Source organism: Anser brachyrhynchus (genome assembly GCF_964034855.1).
Source record: "Anser brachyrhynchus genome assembly, chromosome: 1".
NCBI lineage: Eukaryota > Metazoa > Chordata > Aves > Anseriformes > Anatidae > Anser > Anser brachyrhynchus.
Genome location: NC_137694.1, coordinates 169,844,535 through 169,867,382, shown reverse-complemented (window position 1 = coordinate 169,867,382; position 22,848 = coordinate 169,844,535). Strand labels below are relative to the sequence as shown.

Here is a 22,848-nt window from a genome sequence, read left to right as displayed (position 1 = left end):
AGGAGCTAGTAAGTGTTCTTAGATTTATTCTAGACTACTTATAGGAGAGTATTTGCTTTACTATTAGTAGCAGTAAATATGTACTTAGGTTTTTTTTATTTATATATTAAATCAAAATTCTTTTTATACAAAGAATTATGTCATATGTATCAGATAATGAAGAAATGAAAATAACTTTATTCACAAATTCAAGAAAATCACTTTAAAGTAACATCAACACGCAAATGTGTCCAGAAATAATAGGTTATCTGAAAAATCATGTTTTTCTCATTAGGCATTCCAAAAATATCATTTTTAGCAATTTTGCATATAATTATTTTGGTCTCAATACTTTTCTGTAAAATGAGTATAGTATACTTCATGTTGCAAATATGTATCCACCACTCTTTGAGTATTACGTTCCTGTAAGGCACAGAAGTGTCCATAGAAAACTTCTGCATTCAACACAGGATGCAGAAAAAAAAAAGTAAGTAAAATGAGACAGACACTGATTAAAAAAAAAAAAAAAAAAGCTGAACAATTAACCATTCACTGAATGGTTACTAAATGGAATGTCATCACTTTAAAGTTGCAGGGGCATTCTAGTATTTCCTAACATTGTCTTTTGAAATTTGAGGATGGCCCTTCAATATGAACTTTGGATGCTATTTTGTTCAGTGCATCCAGAGAGACACTTTTAAAGATTTTTCAGTATATATTTATTCAGTATATATATATTCCGTATATACTTTCAGTCTGATATCAGAAGACAATTCTGGCAGTCTTCTTAAGTTTATAGTACAGGAAAATTCTACTTTATTAGTAACAACACTGAAGTGGAATGGTTTTCTTTCCAGGATGTCTAATTGTATTTTCAGGGTAATTCCTATGCCTTTTTCTCTACAGAGTGCTGTGTCAGCCAATTTTGAAAGATAATTTAACTAATACCATTAAAAAATAAAAAATAAAAATAAATAAAATAAAAAGCACCATTTCCATAACTGGAAAATAAATTATCAGTAAACTCTTCTACACTGAAATACTGTGGCCAATATCTTTTAGGATTAAAACTGCACTAAACTCAAGAACTCAAGGTTATTCACACAGTAGTCATAGAAGACTTCTACAGTCCTTTTCTCTGCTGTCTACACCCTCAATGAAGTGAACCTGTTCATTTTTTTCTTACAGTCATCTTCCTTTCAGGTCCACTCTCTGAACTTCCTCATCACCACTCTCACTTGAAACATGGAAATGTACGTTGTTCCTATGTCATTGTATAGCAGTTTAGTATTTCTTCTCTTGGTCTATTATTTGGACTATCTGGCAGCAATTACAGGTAAAAAAAAATATATAGGAACATCAAATATGTTAATAGTAACACACGTATTGTCAGTGAAAAATGGAAAAGTAGAAGAATGTTAAAATAAAATTTCATATCAGAATAAAAATTAATATTAGCCTATAAAATCAACTGTCAGCTGCTATCTTAGTTTATTCATTTCATTGTCAGTTTCTGCTATTGGATGAGAAGAAGGCAACCAGTGCTGTGATATATTTAGAGAATTAGAAAAATTTAGTTTCATGTATTTAATAAGCAGTGGAAAACTACTGTGCCACTGGTTACTTTTTCAGATGAAGTTATTCTTTGCTTTGTGTGTGTATGTTTTTTTTGTTGTTGTTGTTTTGTTTTGTTTTGTTTTTTCCCTACTTTATTCTTATTTTTTCCCATAACTATTAGTAATATTCCATGGGCAAAGTGTAATTTTTGATTCTGGCATTCTGCTCTGTTCTAACTATCAGAGTAGAATTTTTCATGTTGCTATTAATATAAGGCATGTTCTTTATATTTTCATATATCTTTCTACTGACTAAAAAAAAAACAAATGATGTAGTGAAACTGCTAACAATCCGAGCCTTTGAAACCATGGGCAGGTGATGAAAGCCACCTCATATCTAAAGCATCCCCAGGTCACAGCTGTCACACCACTATTCATTGCTGTCACAATCTGCTGTCCCTGCTTGTTGTTGCTCTCCTCTTATTCATCCAACTCATATATCTAAACATTCCATTACAAAACAACATCTAATGTTTGTCTTATGTTCGAAAAGGCAAAAAACTCTTCTGAATTATAATTCTGAAGATTTTAGAGCTCAGAGTTCATTGCCAAAAAAAAACAAAAAAAAAAGTGTTGCTTTTTAAGTTTTTCCCTTATAATTTTGTCTCTGTCTCATCTCCGGAACACAGCAGGATAAAATGTTTGGTTAATATATGATCTCAGCTTTATTCCACCTTCTTATCATGAAGAAATGAAATATTACCCAGTAATAGAAAGGCATTTTAAGCTTTGTGAGTTTAAAGATAACAACACTCACTGTGAACTCAGTGAATTGGAAAGAAAGGTCAGCAAGTCATACACTGTGGCACTGTTCACGGTCAGTTCTATCCAGTAAACCAGGATATTTATAAGCTGAAGACTCCTATTTTCTAAGACTGAATTTCGTTTCCATTTACTTAATTAGAGATGGTAACTCTGGATTTATTCTTCAGAGTAGAAATTTCTCATAGGTCATCTAACTTTAGAGTTTAAACTTATCTTGTACTCTAATTTCAAATCTACACTGACATTTCAGGTTATAAAGATGAACTCAACGATGAGTGATTCATAGTCCTTTTAAATCAGCTTCTGGAAAATTGTAATTGAGGAAAAGTATTTAAGTAAACCAAGGTTAAAAGATTGATGCAGAAGATAATGAAAACAAAACAAAAAAGCCTAAAAATGTAGCAGTATAAGGAAAGTATTATTCTAATAACAAAAACTCTTGTAAAAGAGAGCAACTTCACTATTTAACCATTCCTACAAAAAAAAGAAAAAAGAAAAAGCAAGTTTGACCTTCTCACTTACATCTATACTCTAAAATATTTATTTTAGTTGTAGTAGAAGCTATTATTCATTGCTAGTGTAAGGTTCAGAAAGTATGCTGATTGAAGTTTGCTTCTCAACTTCTCAGTGCATATAATTCAACAGGCACTAGACTCACAGCCTCTGATTATTTCTAGTGAGGGAAAGGTAAATTTCCAGTAACGTTATTTCCATGCTGATGGGAAGAAAATCCCCCAAACAATGACCTTGTGCTTTTATATTGATCAGGTTTTGTTTTCAATCCAATTTAGCATTAAAAAAAATAGGAGCATAATAGGCTGTGTTCTCTCTATCCACATGACCATATTCATCTTTCCTAGGCAAAAGCAGAGGACATGAATCTATAGATATGGTGTACCACAAAGAGGCTGTAGTAGGAAAGTATGTACAGTAGTAGGAAAGAGTAGGAAAGAGTAGGAAGAGTAGGAAAGAGTAGGAAGAGTAGGAGTAGTATGTACAGTAGTATGTACAGAGTAGGAAAGTATGTACAAGTTCCTGAGCCCTTAAAGGATTACTGAAATAATTATATGCAGCAAGATGTGAGTTTTGTATGGCAGCTTATCACTCTTTTATTCATGTATTTACCTTTAATATAAATGTATTGTGGGTAATATGCTACAGGTCTTGACTGAAGATACAGCAGTGCTTAGGTAGTGTCTCCGTCAGGTTCTATGTAAATGTCCCCAAACCGTGAACTTAAATGCATAAACATTTTTTTTAAAAAAAATGTATTTCACTTCTGAGAGAGAATACTGTTCAAAAAAGAACATAAGTTAATTTGGCCACTTAAAAACACTTAATTCTAAATCCACATCTTTCCAATTATTGGTTGTGTGCAAACCAGGTGGAAACATCAAACCTGTTTTGTTAAATAATGTGCAAAATGTTATGAGAGGAGATGCACAAAAATTGGTTGCTATGATGAAGATTTTTGTAGCATAAATAAACAATTGTTGAATTTTCGTAGGTATATAAGAGAAGATAAAGAGATGATAAATTGTGCTGATTATTTATACAAGCATATGTTTAAACAATCAAGATTTGGGGGGGAAAAAGTTACAAAACACTGCTAAAATATTTCAAACTGAAAATCAAAATTTGCTGGGTATTTTTAAGTTCTTCACCTAGATTAGACCAAAACTATCTTTCTGCCTAAATGAGCTACAAGAATGAACTTGTTTAGAAGTTAAAGAACTCTGGGGTAAGGAAAATCTTCTGGTATGGCGCTGTCTATGGTTAAAATAATATACATAATTACATAATGACAAAGTCTCTCTTTCAGAGTCCAATATTTTTAAACCTATTAGATTTTAATTAGAAGAGTTAGAGTTACATCTCAGTTAGTGCTTCCAGGGTCATTATATTCCCATAATGGGGTTAGATCTAAGAACACACCAGGCCCCCTTCCTACAGCCTGCTTTCCACAAAAGTTTAGTGTTTTTTTTTTTATTATTTATTTATTTATTTTCTTTCTCATAATCTGGGAGCTATGTTGCATTCCAAATGCAACTGTTTGTCAAAGTTTTGAAACAGAAAGTTAAAAATACTAGTGAAGATCAAATTTTGAATTCTTACATATGAAATGAAATAGCTCACAGATGATGAAAGAAAGGGAAGTACTAGGAAAAATAGTGAAAACAAAGTTTTGTTGCCAAAGTAATTCATAATTCTCAAGTGTAGTTTTGCATGTGCTCCTCCTTCAAAACTTTTGTAGCTCCTGATTTGAAGGTCCAACAGATTTTACATTTACCCAGATCTTGTCAAAAGGATTGTATTAAATGACAGATTTCCAACATAGTTGTAAAATGTAAAATAACTTTGCCACTACGTTTTTTGTTTGTTTGTTTGTTTGTTTTCTAATGTAAGGAAGTTAAGTAATAGCACAAAAGTAACTAGCACGCAATTCTTTTTGTATCTTGTGTATTAGAACTAAAGAAGGATAAAGATGCAAAATGTAAATATCTGAATTAATGTCAAATCAAATCATAAATAACTGGTAGTAAGAGAAAAAAGCTTTTAAAATAAATACACGTCATCCTCAGTCAAAAAGAAAGAAGACTCCATGTCTCTGCTAAATAAATCTCTGACCAAATTAATTTGGGATGGAGAAGGGGCTAGACTGCTACTCTTGTAGGCAATAAAACCTAAAATGGGTAGACATTTTAGAATGAGTGTTCTCTACAGTACTATTATTATTGCCTGGAGATTATTGGGTCTGTTCTGTGTAACTTTATCACATTCTGTTCCAGCATTTGGCAATTTAAAGACAAAGTATTAAGCCTTTCAGCCTTCTTCAGATACTTTGCAGCATTTCAGTTCAAATGCTTAGAATTACAAATTGGAAGAACAGACAGACTCCATCTTTGCTTGTTTTAATTTAACAATGAAATAATGTGTTACTTGATATCTTGAGGAACATGCCATTAGATTACAGACTATTAAATATGAAAAACCAGAAAGCTTTGTATTCTGTATGAAAAGTGCTTCAGCTTCAGCATTATTTTAATACTTATGATTATGATATGGGAGAGGAGAAAATAGAACTGGTGACCAGTAGCCTACTGTTCTCAGAGCTACATACTGACTTTATGACTTACCTTGTAACATCTGACACCTACCCATCTTTGTAATGCTTATGATGCCTCTGAGTGTGCTAGATTTATTTTATTTAATTTTTAATATATTTACCTTAATAACAGATGTCTCAACTCTGGATGGAGGACTCTGCACTTGTGCTGCTGCTGCCATGTTGGCAATGGTACTAAGGTGATTCATCTGGCTCATAGCCATTGTGACAGATGCTGGAGGTAGGCTCACAGGAATTAATGGGTGGGGCATCATCATAAAAGGAAGTTCCAGTCCTGGTGGGGAAAAAATAAATGCAAATAGGATTACTTATTTTCTCTCTATATATATATACTATATATATATATATATATTTCTGTTTTCTCCTCATGGACAATAATCAGCTAATGGATGACAAGATGGGTCCCACATCAGGACAAAGCAGCAATGCGTCTTTTCTTTTCTGGGATGTGCATGTGTAAATCACTAGCAACCATGGAGGGTTTTTACATACAAGTAGAGGCTATTAGACATCTTTGATCTTTAGTTTGATCATATCAGTGTAATGTTGTACAGTATCATTGATGAGCAAAGGCTGTTTACTATCTTTTCTAATATCTGCTGTAAAATGCCTTAACAATGCATTACCATGCCACTTATACACTGGTTAATAATTATTTTAAGTATCAGTTTTATTGCATACATATTTGTTCTTTATCAGCTCCACTTCCCCTGCTAGAACTTTGAAGGAAGTATTCCAATATCCCCCATAACTTCGACTTTTTGATAGCCTATTTATGTAAACACAAAATAAAGACAGGAATTGGAACACTACTGATGTTAATGCTGAAAGATGTCAACCCGTACCATTTGGCAGAAGGTGATTCTGTTGAAGAGGGTTGAGAGGATGGCTAACTGGAACATTATGCTGTCCAGGCAAGTTGGGGTGGTTAACAGAGGACTGTGATCCCTGGGTGGGGGGAGACTGAAGTTTTTCTTTATCCCAAGAACCATCACTGCTGCCTGTGGGGAATGAATATATATTATTTGGATGAAGGAAAACTCCAAATTTTTAATGTCTGAATTTGCAAGGAAGGCCAGCAATTTAACCTTTCTTGCAAGTGGCAATTTTTATTTATTTATTTATTTATTCAGTATGTGGGCTGGGAGAAGGGCAATTTATTTTTCTTTTCTGTTGTTGTTGTTGGTAGTGGTGTTGTGTTTTTGTTTTTATTTTTTTTTTATTTTTTTTTGGTGGTGGTGGTGGTGTGTTTTTTTTTCATCTGCTGAAAAAGATACACAAGGATAACTTATTAATTTGAGTTAGAACATGGACCTAAAAGTATAATAGTGGTGTTCAATCACGTGAAATTTGTCTGATGTATTAATGTTTTTACATATACTTTTGCCATTCATAGCAAGTAAAACCATATGTGGCATTTGTTTTATATGTGTTTATTATATCTAAAAAAAATAATTTTTTATTATGCCAATTAAAATTTAAACTATATTAATATTTCTTCCTGTATTTGTGAATGAGCAAATATTATAGGAATTAACTAAAAGATTCATTTATTGAACATACTTGGGTGACATTTCTTTGTTGTATATTACATTTTTATTGCGTATTATTAATTAAATTGTAAGGAAATTAAATTGTAAGGAAATATTAATTGATTCCTGCAGTCTTTTGCTAGTGGAATGGATTAACAGCAAGGAAAAGTGTGGGCAAAAAAGGGCTGAGATGAGCAATAGTTCATGTAGTTAAGCATTTTGCTGGGCCCCTGATAAAAAATACCCACAGAACTCAACGGAAAAATAGTATTAAAGGACAACAAAAATTATTAACCTTTACATTTTTGTATAGTAGAAGCGGAAAATCCTTTCTTAAGACATTATTTATGGTGCCTATTCATGTGCAATGCTCAGATTGAGCATATGTATGTCTACACATATGAAGTAATCCATAACTATTGTATGTTTGTATATTTATCATATAAAATCAATAAACTATGTTTGAATATATTAAAAAATCACTATATCTATGCATTCTCAGCAGCATTAATATACACATCAGCAATATTTGACCTCTTCCTTTTTCATATGGAATGCAATTTCACCTTCCTGGCTGAATGTTTCTGCTGTTTTCATGTGAATTTCTCTTGATAAGGACTTTAGGATAACATTAGTCAAAACCTATTTAATCTATACTCAGTTTATATTTAGCATTGAAGGTTACAATGAAGTGTATATTTCTGAATGTTTTTCTACATCATACTACCTAATAAACAACAGGGCCTTGAAAGCAACAGGACTAATACCATCTCCTCCTTACTTCAGTAGAAATTAAGCACATTGGTCTTGACATTTTTTAACATCAATTTTATGGGATGACAAAAGCACAAAATTTGGTAGAATTCCAATTTAATTTCTCTACATCTATTAAAAACCTGATTGTAAAAGCTGTACAACATAGCTTATAATGAAAAATACTCCATTATTGCCATGATTTTCTTTCCCTAGTTACTTCATGAAGACAGTTAAGGCTCAATATAAATTCTAACTCATTAGCTCAATACTGTCTCAATCCCAGTATAAAATGTTCAGAAGTAGGTAATGAAAATTCAGTCCTAACTCTACCGCACACAAACACAGCAATTTTATGAAACAATGAAAAGGATCAACTATATTAGATATTTCTACTATTTTACATGAAGCTGTCACCACCTTTATGCAGTGTATATAGCTGAGCTGGTTAATAACTGATTTGAATCTCATCATCACCTCTAATAAGTGAACATGTTTTCTTGTATTTTGAAAACTCAAGGACTCTAAAAAACACATGAAACAACTTTCAAACACATATATAATTAAAGGAGCTAAACCTTAGCTGAAAAAAAAAAATCTTCTAATTTTCTTTTCTCACAGTTTCTGCTTATTGCCACTGTGACATTTATATTTCATTTATTCTGAATATTCATTCAAATATGACCCCAGAAATGAGAGTTAAACAGAAAATGTGTTCACCTCACTTAATTTAAGCCAAGATGTGGGTGTTGATGCAGATATGTACTCAATAGAAGAAGACAGGTAGTTCCAAAGGGTCTTTCATCCCATCTTTGGGTACATGTGCACAAATAATAAAGCTCTTTGTATGGCACTTAGGGCTTCCTTAAAAGACAGCCACCAAAAATCTGACAAATATTGAGCAGGTACAAGCCCAATCTAAATCTTTGCACCTGTTAAATAAAGGTCAAAGAAAGAACTTTGTTCTGGCAAATGATGTATCAGAGTACATCCGACTCGTCCATGCTGCTCTTATTTCACGCTGGATGCAGACGTCTGTCCTGCTGCATCTAACATGAAACCAGCATAAGCCCTGTGTGTTGGCTAGTTTAACACAAACGGGACTACACTGCAATTCAGATGAATACCAGTACTGCCTAGTAACCAGATAACACCTACACATACAAGAGATGAAGAAGGAAAGAACATAAGAGACTAATGGAATGAATGCCCTCTGGGCTTGCCTACATCTTTACAGTAAATGCAGAGAAAGCATTTACAAATGGATTAGAATTAGATAGCTTAAGTAAAATGAATCTATGTCAATATGTCTTGCTTTTGTAGCTACAAACTCTCCAATCCTCACCATCCACTGGAAAATAAATAAATAAATAAATAAATAAATGGACATTTATTTCTGTTATTCTTAAAAAAAAAAAAAAAAAAAAAAAAAAAAAAAAAAAAACAGAAAAGGATATTCAGTTTGTAAAATGTACTTCACACCTGGAGCAAAGTTCTTGAATTTACATGTACAGTTATAGTATTCTTAACAAAGAGACCATTTTACAAATCTTTTAAACACTTTTTAAAAAAACCTTTCCCATCCAAAGATGCTGACATACATATGTACCATACATGTATGAATACATGCAATATGCAGAATATATTATTAAGTATTATGAATATTTGTTAATATGATAAGCATGGAAGTTTTCTGCATTTCAATTTCATAGAGCTGGTGAACTCCCAGTAGTAAGATATTTTTCCTATTTATTAACAGAACCGTCTACATTACAATTAATTTCATGTTACATGCTGATGTTTGATATGGAGATAGAGTCAATTCTACTGTAACCTTTCATAACCTGGTCAAAACATTTTGCACAGTCAGTCATAGATTGCCAATTAGGCACTGATTATATGGCCCAGAAAATAAATCATTTTAAAATCAGAACTCCTTTCTGCCTCCAAAGTACAGTGTCTATTCTTTTAGAGTGATACCAAAACCAATACTAAACTGGAATAGATAAGTTTCAGAAAGCAAATTATCCAGGGTAGTGTCTAGTCAGTTACAGATTCCTTCATACTTGTAGTCCAGCAGCCTCTGTCGAGATTTGTTTACAATGAAAATGGTTCATAGACAGAATCCAATCCATAACATTAGAAAACACTTTCAAACTACAGGCTGCTGCACTACTTAACACTTTAAGTGGACAGACATGAAAACAAATAGTCTTGGCCATTTGCTGTGTGTTTCTTACACTAGTTAAGCATAACAATTTTCCTCTTAGAGGAACCAGTTATTTTCATTAATGTCAAAGCAAAATAAGTGTTATTCCTTAGACACTACTCGCCGTCTGTACAATTAAGTGCAAGCTACCAGTTCTGTCACTTTTTACATTTGATTTGGACTTAATGCATACAGTGGTTTCAAAGAGTATTAAAAATTTGTTGCCTTCTTCCTCTTCACTTGTTGCCCTGCTGGAGGCTTACATTTTTCCAGTTTCCATCAGTAGTTGACAAGTCTTTGTAATAGGATTAAAAGCTTGGACACCTGATATCCCTGGGTGCTGCAGTTCACCCTCATAAAAGCTGTTTGCTTTAAATTGAGAGAAAATCATTTTTAGTGGCATAATTAATTAAATTATGCAAAGTATTTCAGATTCAGCACAACCCTTTCTGAAGCAGCAATTGGAAGCTCTACATTGCATTCAACCTGCATTTCAATTCATGCTGCACCAAGTTGACAAGAGTAGCATTTTCAAGGCTTTCAAGTGCAAGGGACGCAATTTTGAAATGTATATGCTACACATTGACTGCTCAAACTCTATACATGTGCACTCGAAAAGGCCAGTAGCAAACTATGTTGTTCCTGTGCTATAGTACTAATATAAGCATTAAAAAATTTGAAATTAAAGTTCCAAGTGTAAGTAGCTATTTAAAAAACGTGCTTCGAGTGTCTCATGTTTACTCATCACAGTCTGATGGAACAATAATAACGATGCATTTTCATAATTTCATAATTTAAAAGACTGATTAAAGAATTTGGTGTTTCCCCAACAATCAACATTTCAGCACGTATTTTCAGCTCAGAGGCTGGTGCCAACACAGAAATTTTGGGTTTTTTGACCATGGGGCGCTTCACTCGGCACCCGGCCTGATGGCTGCAGACGGGTCCCTATCTCTAAGGGGAAAACGGATCCTAGCCCAGGAGCTAGCAGGGCTCGTTGAGAGGGCTTTAAACTAGGAAAGAAGGGGGATGGGGCTGAAAGAAGGCCTGTTGGAGCTGTGCCGGGGCGAACAATGGCAAAGCCGGGGAAGAAGACAATGGCCCGACTGAAGTGCATCTACACTAATGCACGCAGCATGGGTAACAAACAAGAGGAGCTGGAAGCCACCATGCAGCGGGAAGGCTATGACTTGGTTGCCATCACGGAAATGTGGTGGGACCACTCATGACTGGAGTGCTGCAATGTCTGGCTATAGGCTCTTCAGAAGGGACAGGCAGCACAGAAGGGGTGGTGGTGTGGCTCTCTATATTACAGAGTGTTTAGATGTTGAGGAACTTGAGGCTGGGAATGATAAGGTTGAGTCCCTGTGGGTTAGGATCAGAGGGAAGGCCAACAAGGCAAGCATCCTGGTGGGGGTCTGTTATAGACCGCCGAACCAGGATGAGGAGACTGATGAGGATTTCTACAGGCAGCTGGCAGAAGCCGTGAAATCGTCAGCGCTTGTTCTCGTGGGGGACTTCAACTTCCCAGACATATCCTGGAAGCACAACACAGCCCAGAGAAAGCAGTCTAGGAGGTTTCTGGAGAGCGTGGAAGATAGCTTCCTGACGCAGCTGGTTAGAGAGCCTACCGGGGAGGTGCCCCGCTAGACCTTCTGTTCACAAACAGTGACGGACTGGTGGGAGATGTGGTGGTCGAGAGCTGTCTTGGGCAGAGTGACCACGAAATGGTTCAGTTCTCTATTCTTGGCGAAGTCAGGAAGGGGACCAGTAAAACTGCTGTCTTGGACTTCCGGAGGGCTGACTTTGAGCTGTTCAGGACACTGGTTGGCAGAGTCCCTTGGGAGGAGGTTCTGAAGGGCAGAGGAGTCCAGGAAGGCTGGGCACTCCTCAAGAAGGAAATCTTAATGGCTCAGGAGCGGTCTGTCCCCACGTGCCCAAAGACGAGCCGACACGGAACTAGACCGGCCTGGCTGAGCAGAGAGTTGTGGCTCGAGCTTAGGAGAAAAAGGAGGGTTTATAATCTTTGGAAAAGAGGGCGGGCTACTCAGGAAGAATATAAGGCTGTTGCAAGGCTGTGCAGGGACAAAATTAGAAAGGCCAAAGCTCATCTGGAGCTCAATCTGGCTACTGCCGTTAACAAAAAACGTTTTTACAAATACATCAACACAAAAAGGAGGACTAAGGAGAATTTCCACCCTTTACTGGATGCGGGGGGGAACTTAGTGACGAGAGATGAGGAAAAGGGTGAGGTGCTCAATGCTTTCTTTGCCTCAGTCTTTAGCGGCAAGACCAGTTGTTCTCTGGATACCTGGTACCCTGAGCTGGTGGAAGGGGATGGGGAGCAGGATGTGGCCCTCACTGTCCATGAGGAAATGGTTGGCGACCTGCTACAGCACTTGGATGTACGCAAGTCGATGGGGCTGGATGGGATCCACCCGAGGGTACTGAGCGAACTGGCGGAGGAGCTGGCCAAGCCGCTTTCCATTATTTATCAGCAGTCCTGGCTATCAGGGGAGGTCCCAGTCTACTGGCGGCTAGCAAACGTGACGCCCATCTACAAGAAGGGCCGGAGGGTAGACCCGGGGAACTATAGGCCTGTTAGCTTGACCTCAGTGCCAGGGAAGCTCATGGAGCAGATTATCTTGAGTGTCATCAAGCGGCACTTGCAGGGCAACCAGGCGATCAGGCCCAGTCAGCATGGGTTTATGAAAGGTTTATGAAAGGCAGGTCCTGCTTGACGAACCTGATCTCCTTCTATGACAAAGTGACGCGCTTGGTGGATGAGGGAAAGGCTGTGGATGTGATCTACCTTGACTTCAGTAAGGCTTTTGACACCGTTTCCCACAACATTCTCCTCAAGAAACTGGCTGCTCGTGGCTTGGACTGGCGTACGCTTCGTTGGGTCAGAAACTGGCTGGATGGCCGGGCCCAAAGAGTTGTGGTGAATGGACTCAAATCCAGTTGGAGGCCGGTCACTAGTGGAGTCCCCCAGGGCTCAGTGCTGGGGCCAGTTCTCTTTAGTATCTTTATTGATGATCTGGATGATGGGATTGAGTGCACCCTCAGTAAGTTTGCAGATGACACCAAGTTAGGTGCGTGTGTCGATCTGCTCGAGGGAAGGAAGGCTCTGCAGGAGGATCTGGATAGGCTGGACCGATGGGCTGAGGTCAACTGCATGAAGTTCAACAAGGCCAAGTGCCGGGTCCTGCATCTGGGGTGTAACAACCTCAAGCAGCGCTCCAGGCTGGGAGATGAGTGGTTGGAAAGCTGCCTGGTAGAGAAGGACCTGGGAGTACTGGTTGACAGTCAGCTGAATATGAGCCAGCAGTGTGCTCAGGTGGCCAAGAAGGCCAACAGCATCCTGACTTGCATAAGAAACAGTGTGGCCAGCAGGGCTAGGGAGGTGATTGTCCCCCTGTACTCAGCTCTGGTGAGGCCGCACCTCGAGTACTGTGTTCAGTTTTGGGCCCCTCGCTACAAGAAGGACATGGAGGTGCTTGAGAGAGTCCAGAGAAGGGCAACGAAGCTGGTGAGGGGTCTGGAGAACAAGTCTTACGAGGAGCGGCTGAGGGAGCTGGGGTTGTTTAGCCTGGAGAAGAGGAGGCTCAGGGGAGACCTCATCGCTCTCTATAGGTACCTTAAAGGAGGCTGTAGAGAGGTGGGCGTTGGTCTATTCTTCCACGTGCCTGGTGACAGGATGAGGGGGAATGGGCTAAAGTTGCACCAGGGGTGGTTTAGGTTGGATGTTAGGAAGAACTTCTTTACTGAAAGGGTTGTTAGGCATTGGAATGGACTGCCCAGGGAGGTGGTTGAGTCGCCATCCCTGGAGGTCTTTAAAAGACGTTTAGATGTAGCCCTTAGTGATATGGTTTAGGGGAGGACTTGTTAGTGTTAGGGCTGAGGTTGGACTAGATGATCTTGGAGGTCTCTTCCAACCTAGACGATTCTGTGATTCCGTGATTTTCTGTAATGTGAGCTACCTTCTCTAATAATCAGCAGTTATACAACAAACCATTATTTGTACACTGAAGTGGATAGGTAAAAATGGGATGCATGGATTATTTGTATTCATTAGTAGCACAATTAGGTAGCTAAAGATGGTAATAATAAATTAAAATAATTCTGGACTGGAAAGTAGTGCAGCCAAGAAAATGAAGCAGAAAACTAGGCTGTACACTGTCAGCCTTGCAAGCAAACTGATCTAAGAATACCAGATTCATTTTTAGAAACCCATCTCTTATTTGCTTATCTTTTCTTTTCTCATTCTGTCCCCATTAACATTTAGCTTGTCTCAGTTAAGTTTCCTGTAACGTAAGCTAAGCATTTTAGTTCCCTTTATAGGCAGTAGGGATATAGCCAACAAGCTCTAGAGAACTGTTGAGCTCACTATATAGGAAACAGCTACCTTTGGTCAACTGAATCTGAATCTTCTGGTTTTGGTGACTGCAGTGACTTCTCCCAGACTCAACTCACACCTAAACACACACCACCTGAGATAGCTAAAATAATTTCAGACATTGTTATAGGATAGATGATTATAGCACAGTACCTGCAGGAGACCCCATGGTCTTCTAGAGATGGAGGTCAGGCACTCTGGGTATCTAAGATAGCAGTAGATACATACCTATGTCTAGGCAACTGAGTCAGGCCTGTCTTGATTTTAGGTGGATTTTAGAAATTAAAGCCAGGGCTACAAAGGTGGTGAAGGGCCTAGAGGGGAAGAAGTACAAGGAGCGACTAAGGTCACTTTGCCTGTTCAGCCTGGAAAAGAGGAGGCTGAGGGGAGACCTCATCATGGTCTACAGCTTCCTCATGCAGGGGAATGGAGGGGCAGGCGTTGATCTCTTCTCTCTGATAACCAGCGATAGGACCTGAAGGAATGGATTCAAACTGAGACAGGGAAGGTTCAGGTTGGATATTGGGAAAAGGTTCTTCACTGAGAGGGTGGTCGTGCACTGGAACAGGCTCCCCAGAGTCTTAGTCATGGCACCAAGCCTGCCGGAGTTTAAGAAGGATTTGGACTATGCTCTCAGTCATGTGGTCTGAATTTTTGAGTAGACCTGTGTGGAGTCAGGATATGGACTCAATGATCCTTGTAGGTCCCTTCCAACTCGGGATATTCTATGATTCTATTCTATAATTCTGTGATTCCAGGCCCTCAAGTCTTCCTCTTCCTTTCATGTGGAAAACTTGTTTATTTTATGGCATCTCACAGAGGACTCCATGCCTGTCTTTAGACAAGGAAATCCTGGTCCCAGCTCAGGCATTTTTTCAGGTAATATTACATACACAAGCAGTATCATGTGGCAAAAAGACAAAAGACAGCCTGAATTTTAACTATGAACTCAAACTTCTTTTTCTCTCTCTCTTTTTTTTTTTTTTTCCCTTCCTCCCCACCTTATTTTTGGCACTACTGATCTTCTTTGGGTCCCCTTAATCTTGCAAACAAGGCTGCTGTTATCTTCTGTGTTTGATGAAACAAACTGTATCTCAGCAACAATTACCAAACAAAGCATCAGTATCAACTATGTTGGCTCATTTTTTCTGAAGTGGACTACGGACTACTCTTCACTATCTATGCTATTTATGTCCATTGGAAAATATGCATAATCAGTGTGCAAAAAGTTGCTAATCTTAGCATGTGACAGTGAGGAACCACTCCTACTACTGTTTGAATCAAATCCTTCTTTAGATTTGATTGTTATAAATTTGTGATTTCATTTTTGTATAACTCAGTTCAGTCTCTTGAAATCAGCTACAGTCTTTACCTGCCATAAATGAGTGTTGTGAGGTATATAAAGGACAGACATTTATAGATAAAAACACTTTTATAAGACCTCTGTATTACTGATATATCATTAAAAGCAAATATAGCTTTGCCTTATGCTGTCTGTCTCTTATTATCAATGTAAAATATCTATTATATATATTACTACCTCTTCTGAAATCATAAAATGTTCAGGAGAGCAAGTACTATGACAAAGGGGAATAATAAGTTTCCGAAGACTTCTCTGAAACTCTTTGTGTTTCTTTGTTTTTCTAGATATGGATTTTTCTTTTTTAGTTTTTTTCCTCACAAAGCCTTGCCTTGTAATTTTACGGTTATATAGTCACGCTAATGCTCTTAAATAGACCATGAGGAATGTGGCCTGATAATTGAAAGATTTTTATAATTTTCTCTAACATATTGGGTTTATGTGTCTGGTATTTGTAGTTCTGCTGTTCTACAGAGAACAAGCATGTACAGAAGAAAATTCTGCAGGAAAGAAAATATAGTCTTTGATATACATTTTCCCACCAAAACATATAAAGGAGAAGCTGAGAATGTTTAGAAAATATATATGGCTTCTTCTTTCTAGACAACAGGAAAAATCAAAAAAAAAAAAAAAAAAAAGAGGTTTTCAGCCTCAGTCATATTGACTGCTTCACTTATTGTCTTTATTTTATTACATAGACCATGCCAGAGATTTGTTCCCACTTTATTCCACTTCTCCATATTTATCTTCTGATAAATAAAAATTGCAGTACAAACAGGTAATTCCAGGAAATAAGATGGAATTCTACATGCTGAATATCAGGGTATAGTCTTAATTATGTATCAGAAAATATTGAATTTATATAAACTAATAAGTGATTATTTTTTTTTTTACACTAGCACTGAATCCCATGAAATATACATTTCACACTTTATACTAATCCTTCATCATTTTGGCAGAGATTAACACAGGAAAAGCTTTTTTTTTTTTTTTTTTTTAATTCAATTTAATGAATAATGAAGCTGTCCAATGCAAGTGAAAGCTCAGCAACTCAGTTACAGGTTGTGTGACATTCACCTAAAAATAGATTTTTCATTTGTCTCCTTTCACAAATACCTATCTTCTCATTTCATAGGTAATATATAGTTTATTAACATGGTTATATAGTGTTATATGATAAGAGTGCAATTTAGACATGTAAAAGTAAATGTGATGTCATCAAGAAATAATAAAAAAAAAAAATAGACATAGTTGTAACACTGTGTTCAGGAAAACAGTAACTGGACAATATTTTCCTGTCAGGTACACCTAAGCAAATATGTTAATTTCAGAACAGATAGCCAGAATCACAATTAGTCCCTTGATGTAGAGTATGATGTAACTACAAGCATGTTATGAGAATTCTACAAAAATAGGCAAATAGCAACATTTTATTTATCTTATTCAACACAGAATCATAGAATCATTAAGGTTGGAAAAGACCTCCAAGATTATCTGATACAACCATCCCCCTACCACCAATATCGCCCACTAAACCATGTCCCTAAGCACCACATCCAACCTTGCCTTAAACACCTCCAGGGAGGGTGACTCCACCCACCTCCATGGGCAACCCATTCCAATGCCTAACTACTCTTTCTGAGAAGGAATGTCTCCTAATTTCCAACCCAAACCTCCCCTGGCACTACTTGAGGCCATTCCCTCTAGTCCTGTCACTAGTTATCTGTGAGAAGAGGCTGACCCCTAGCTCCCCACAACTTCCTTTCAGGTAGTTGTAGAGAGCCATAAGGTCTCCCCTGAGCCTCCTCTTCTCCAGACTAAACAAGCCCAGTTCCCTCAGCTGCTCCTTACAGAACTTATGTTCCAGACTCTTCACCAGCTTCATAGCCCTTCTCTGGACATACTCCAGGGCCTTGATGCCTTTGTTCTAGTAAGGGGCCCAAAATTGAACACAGTACTCGAGGTGTGGCCTCACCAGAGCAGAATACAAGGGGATGATCACCTCCCTGCTCCTGCTGGCTACACTATTCTTTATACAAGTCAGGATGCCCTTGGCCTTCTTGGCCACCTGGGCACACTGCTGGCTCATGTTCAGGCAAGCATCAACCAATACCCCCAGATCTTTTTCCTCTGCACAGCTTTCCAGCTTCTCTGTCCCAAGCCTGTAGCACTGCATGGGGTGGTTGTGACCAAAGTGCAGTACCCGGCACTTAGCCATGTTGGACCTCATCCCATTGGCCTCTGCCCACCGACCCATCCTGTCCAGGTCTTCCTACCCTCTGGCAGAATGACACTTCCCCCAGCTTGGTGTCATCTGCAAACTTACTGAGGGTGCACTCAATTCCCTCATCCAAATCATCAATAAATATATTTTAAAAGAGGATGGGCCCCAACACCGAACCCTGAGGAACACTACTTGAGACTGGTCACCAACTGGATTTCACTCCATTCACCACCACTCTCTGCGCCCAGCTCTCCAGCCAGTTTTTAATCCAGCAAAGAGTGTACCTGCCCAAGCCGTGGGCTGCCAGCTTCTCCAGCAGAATACTATGGGAGACCGTGTCAAAGGCCTTGCTGAAGTCTAGGTAGACTACGTCAACAGCCTTTCCCTCATCCACCAGGTGGGTCACCTGGTCATAGAAGGACTTGCCTTTCATAGAATCACAGAATCGTCTAGGTTGGAAGAGACCTCCAAGATCATCTAGTCCAACCTCTGACCTAACACTAACAAGTCCTCCACTAAACCATATCACTAAGGGCTACATCTAAACGTCTTTTAAAGACCTCCAGGGTTGGTGACTCAACCACTTCCCTGGGCAGCCCATTCCAATGACTAACAACCCTTTTGGTAAAGAGTTCGTCCTAATATCCAACCTAAATCTCCCCTGGTGCAACTTTAGCCCATTCCCCCTCGTCCTATCACTGGGCATGTGGGAGAATAGACCAATCCCCACCTTGCTACAGCTTCCTTTAAGGTACCTACTTTTGACATTCCAGGTGGAGCAGCAGGTCTCTAACTGTTTCTACCTGAACTGTGGGGGATTTATTCTACTCCCCGTCCCAGACTTCCAGTTTAGGAGGCTGAGTACTCCGAGGATAAGTGGTGTGGCTCGTAAAGACAGATGTAAAGAAGGCGTTAAGAACCTTAGCCTTTTCCTTATCCTCACTAGTCATGTTCCCCCCTGTGTCCAGTAAAGGATGGAGATTCTCCTTGGGCCTCCTCTTGCCATTAATATATTTATAAAAACATTTTTTTTATCCTTAACCACAGTGGCCAGGTTTAGCTCATGCTGGGCTTTAGCCTTCCTGATTTTCTCTCTGCATATACTGGCAACTTCCTTGTACTCTCACCAAGTTGCCTGTCCCTTTTTCCACCGTACATAAATTCTCTTTTTCTCCAAGACTCTCAGTAAATGTTCCCTGTTCAGCTCATCTTACGGCGCACAGGGACAGCCTACTCCTGCACCTTTAAGACTTTCTTCTTGAGGAGCGTCCGGCCTTCACAGACCCCTCTGCCCTTCAGGATGGACTCCCAAGAGACCCTCCCTACCAGTGTCCTGAACTATTCAAGGTCTGCCCTCCAGAAGTCCAAGATAGTAGTTTTACTGACCCCTCTCCTGACTTCACAAAGAATAGAGAACTCTACCGTTTCATCATCACTCTGCCGAAGATAGCTCCCGACCACCACATCTCCCACCAGTCCCTCTCTATTTGTGAACAGCAGGTCTAGAGAGGCATTCCCCTAGTAGGCTCAGTAACCAGAGGAATCAGGAAGCTGTCTTCCACACAATCCATCTTGACTGAAGTTGTATGTACTTATTTATATTTTTTTTCCATTTATTAGGTAAGTCATTTATTACTACAAATTCACATTTTATATAATTCTGCATATGAATATCTCCTGTATACTTAAGGAATAGGTAAAACAGAATTTGCCCAGCTGAGTAGCATATAACTGCCACAGGAAAGCCAGAAGACTGCACAGGCTCTGAAGTCTAGAGAAATTACCTCCTCCTTTTGTAAGCAGGCGTTAACTCAAAAGTTTGGGAGGAATTGTCTTTCTAAAAAATTGTTTGTACTGCTTTAATCTGTCTTGACCACTATGATATAATCTTCATTTTTTAGTTCTTATACAGTACTTTTTTGTAAATTTGCAGCATGGAAAAGTATCACACCTCGAAGGAATCCAGTGAATATTAAAAAAAAAAAAAAAAAGCCTTTTTTATAACTTTTAGATGCTAAACTTCACAGTGTTATTTGGACACATAAAGATAGATGTGTATCCATGTGTACATCTGTCTACTTTTATGTGTATGCATGCATGTACACACACAAACAGCACATGTAAATATATAGGGGATACAACAAATTGTCAGCTAGAAATTCACTAATAAATATCCTTTTCATACATTTGGATTTGTATACAGTGTACGTATACTTCATCCAGCTCCAATGCCAGCACATTCAGCCTAACAAGCAAAATCAGACCATGAATCATGCTTCCTTCATTGCGGTTTAACACATACTACCTACTGTTTGCCACAAAGTAAGAATCATTATTACAGCTGTTATACAGTACATCACTATGCTACAGTAACTTCATTGAAGCACACAGAACAACATTCAAGCACTTCAGCCTTTATGTTTTTGTTTGTTTGCTTTTTCTCTATTTCCTGAGACAGATTACTATGCCATTCTGTTACTTAGAGAAGGAAATCTTTACTCAGAGTTCATGGATGCTGAATCTTGCTTCTGGACTGCTGAAACTTTTGCTCTTCCTGCACACAATGTATTGTTTTTTCATGATGATGACAACAGAAGTGACAACTTGTATGACTAGTAGTAACGGTAGTAGTAATAATAATATGTGATACTTAGTGCAGATGGGCAGCCGTAGTTTCATTGTCCTGAAGGGCTTACAATGTGAAATTACATAAGAAATGGTAGGCATACACAGACAGCAGACCACAAGGAATTTCACTCAGTAAGGGAGATATATAGACATATCTGCTATAATTGCCTCTCACAAATGATGCTGCTTATGCAAAAAGGATCATTTTCTCTTTGAAACTTAGTCTACCAATATTTTTCTACTTCTTGACATATTGATACCCTCTCCATTCAAAACTACTACTGTTTTTCTGACTGGAGCCTTACAAAAAATATCAAAGTTAAAAAGCAGTGGCATCCCAAAGTATGGAATTGGATTTAAGAGGGTAGGAATACAAAAGAGATATCTCTTAATATATTTCTTAAACCTTTTATTGGATTTTTGCAATCTTATTGTAGCTATTTTCTAATCAATTTTGCTATTTTTGTTTCACTTTTAAAATGGAACGTTATCACCTTTTTAAAGATATTAAGGCCGCATTTATATATATATATATTATTTTATTTTTGTCATTGGGGTTGTGTTTGTTTGTTTGTTGGTTTTACCCCAGAAGAGGTCTGGACCACTCTTACCAAATTCATTTCTAATGCCAAAACATTTTTACCTACTGTGGAAGAAACAAAAGAGACAATCCAGTGTTTGACACAAAATCCTATTGTCATTAAATGGTAGCAAGGTATGTTAATTTGTTCAACTGTAGTTTTTTACAGTTGTCTCTTCTTGTCTTTAATAGTTCTAGACAAGAAATTTCTCCCCAACTGTAAGATAAAGATTTAGTACTCTGAACTTTACAAACCCCGCATAATTTAATAGTCATTCTAGCTTGTTTTTAAAAGGGTCTTATATCAAAACAATTAGTGCAGAATTGCAAACATCTTTTAATTTTACTTTAATCAATATGTCTAACTTTGTGTCTTAGACAAAAAGTCCTATCAAGGGATTTACATTCAGACCCATCTCATTTATTAAAAATGACGATGATAAACTCTTTCAGTGGTTAGGAAAAGACATAAGCACCTCTCTGCTTCCCTTTTCAAGTTCCATCAATCTCTTCGTTAGGAGTAGTTCAGCTGGTCAAGAGGTGAGGAAAGGTACATAACAGGAGACAGAATACATACATACAAGAAAGACAAAAGAAAAAAAAACTTTTTCCTCATCCTTCTGTGACTGGATTCTTTATAAAATTCTTATAAAATTTGGGCACAATGTTGACAAGGACAACCTGTGTTCCCAGGTCTCTTGCTTTCTTGACTTGTTGCTATACAATAACAAGGTGGGCACTGCCTTTCAAAGACTGTCATTAGATGGCTTCTCATTGGCATGTATTCAATTGCCTGTACATAGACAAAGGCGTATTCTCACAGTGTTTCTTTCTGCCCAGTATTTTACATTGTCAAGCTCATTATGAGATCTTAGTGGATCATCTAGAGAGGTCCCAGATAACCGGAGACTTGCCAACATGACGCCCATCTATAAGAAGGGTTGTAAGGTGGACCTGGGGAACTACAGGCCTGTCAGCCTGACCACGGTGCCATGAAAGGTGATGGAACAGGTTATCTTGAATGTAATCACACAGCACGTGCAGGACAGCCAGGGGATCACGCCCAGTCAGCAAGGGTTCATGAAAGGCAAGTCCTGCCTGACCAACCTCATCTCCTTCTATGACCAGGTGACCCACCTGGTAGATGAGGGAAAGGCTGTTGACGAAGTCTACCTAGACATCAGCAAGGCCTTTGACATGGTCTCCCACAGTATTCTGCTGGAGAAGCTGGCAGCCCACGGCTTGGGCAGGTACACTCTTTGCTGGATTAAAAACTGGTACAGAGAGTGGTGGTGAATGGGGTGAAATCCAGTTGGTGACCAGTCTCAAGTAGTGTTCCTCAGGGTTCGGTGTTGGGGCCCATCCTCTTTTAAAATATATTTATTGATGATTTGGATGAGGGAATTGAGTGCACCCTCAGTAAGTTTGCAGATGACACCAAGCTGGGGGAAGTGTCAATCTGCCAGAGGGTAGGAAGACCCTGCAGAGGGTGCTTAGGGACATGGTTTAGTGGGAGATATTGGAAGTAGGGGGACGGTTGGACCAGATGATCTTGGAGATCTTTTCCAGCCTTAATTATTCTACGATTCTAAGATTCTAAGTTTCTCAAAACCATATAAGAACAGCTCAGAGAATACAATGGTTATCTGGATTCCATTGTGGTAGCCAGGAAACTT

At 38.3% G+C, this 22,848-nt stretch overlaps 1 protein-coding gene across 1 annotated transcript in view; it reads right to left on the bottom strand.

Moving 5' to 3' along the window:
- DACH1 (dachshund family transcription factor 1) overlaps positions 1-22,848 on the bottom strand; it is a 384,876-nt gene that overhangs the window by 120,238 nt on the left and 241,790 nt on the right. The window contains 2 exon segments of the mRNA XM_080561250.1: positions 5,589-5,761; positions 6,333-6,488. Of these exon segments, the coding sequence (XP_080417376.1) occupies positions 5,589-5,761; positions 6,333-6,488 (329 nt within the window).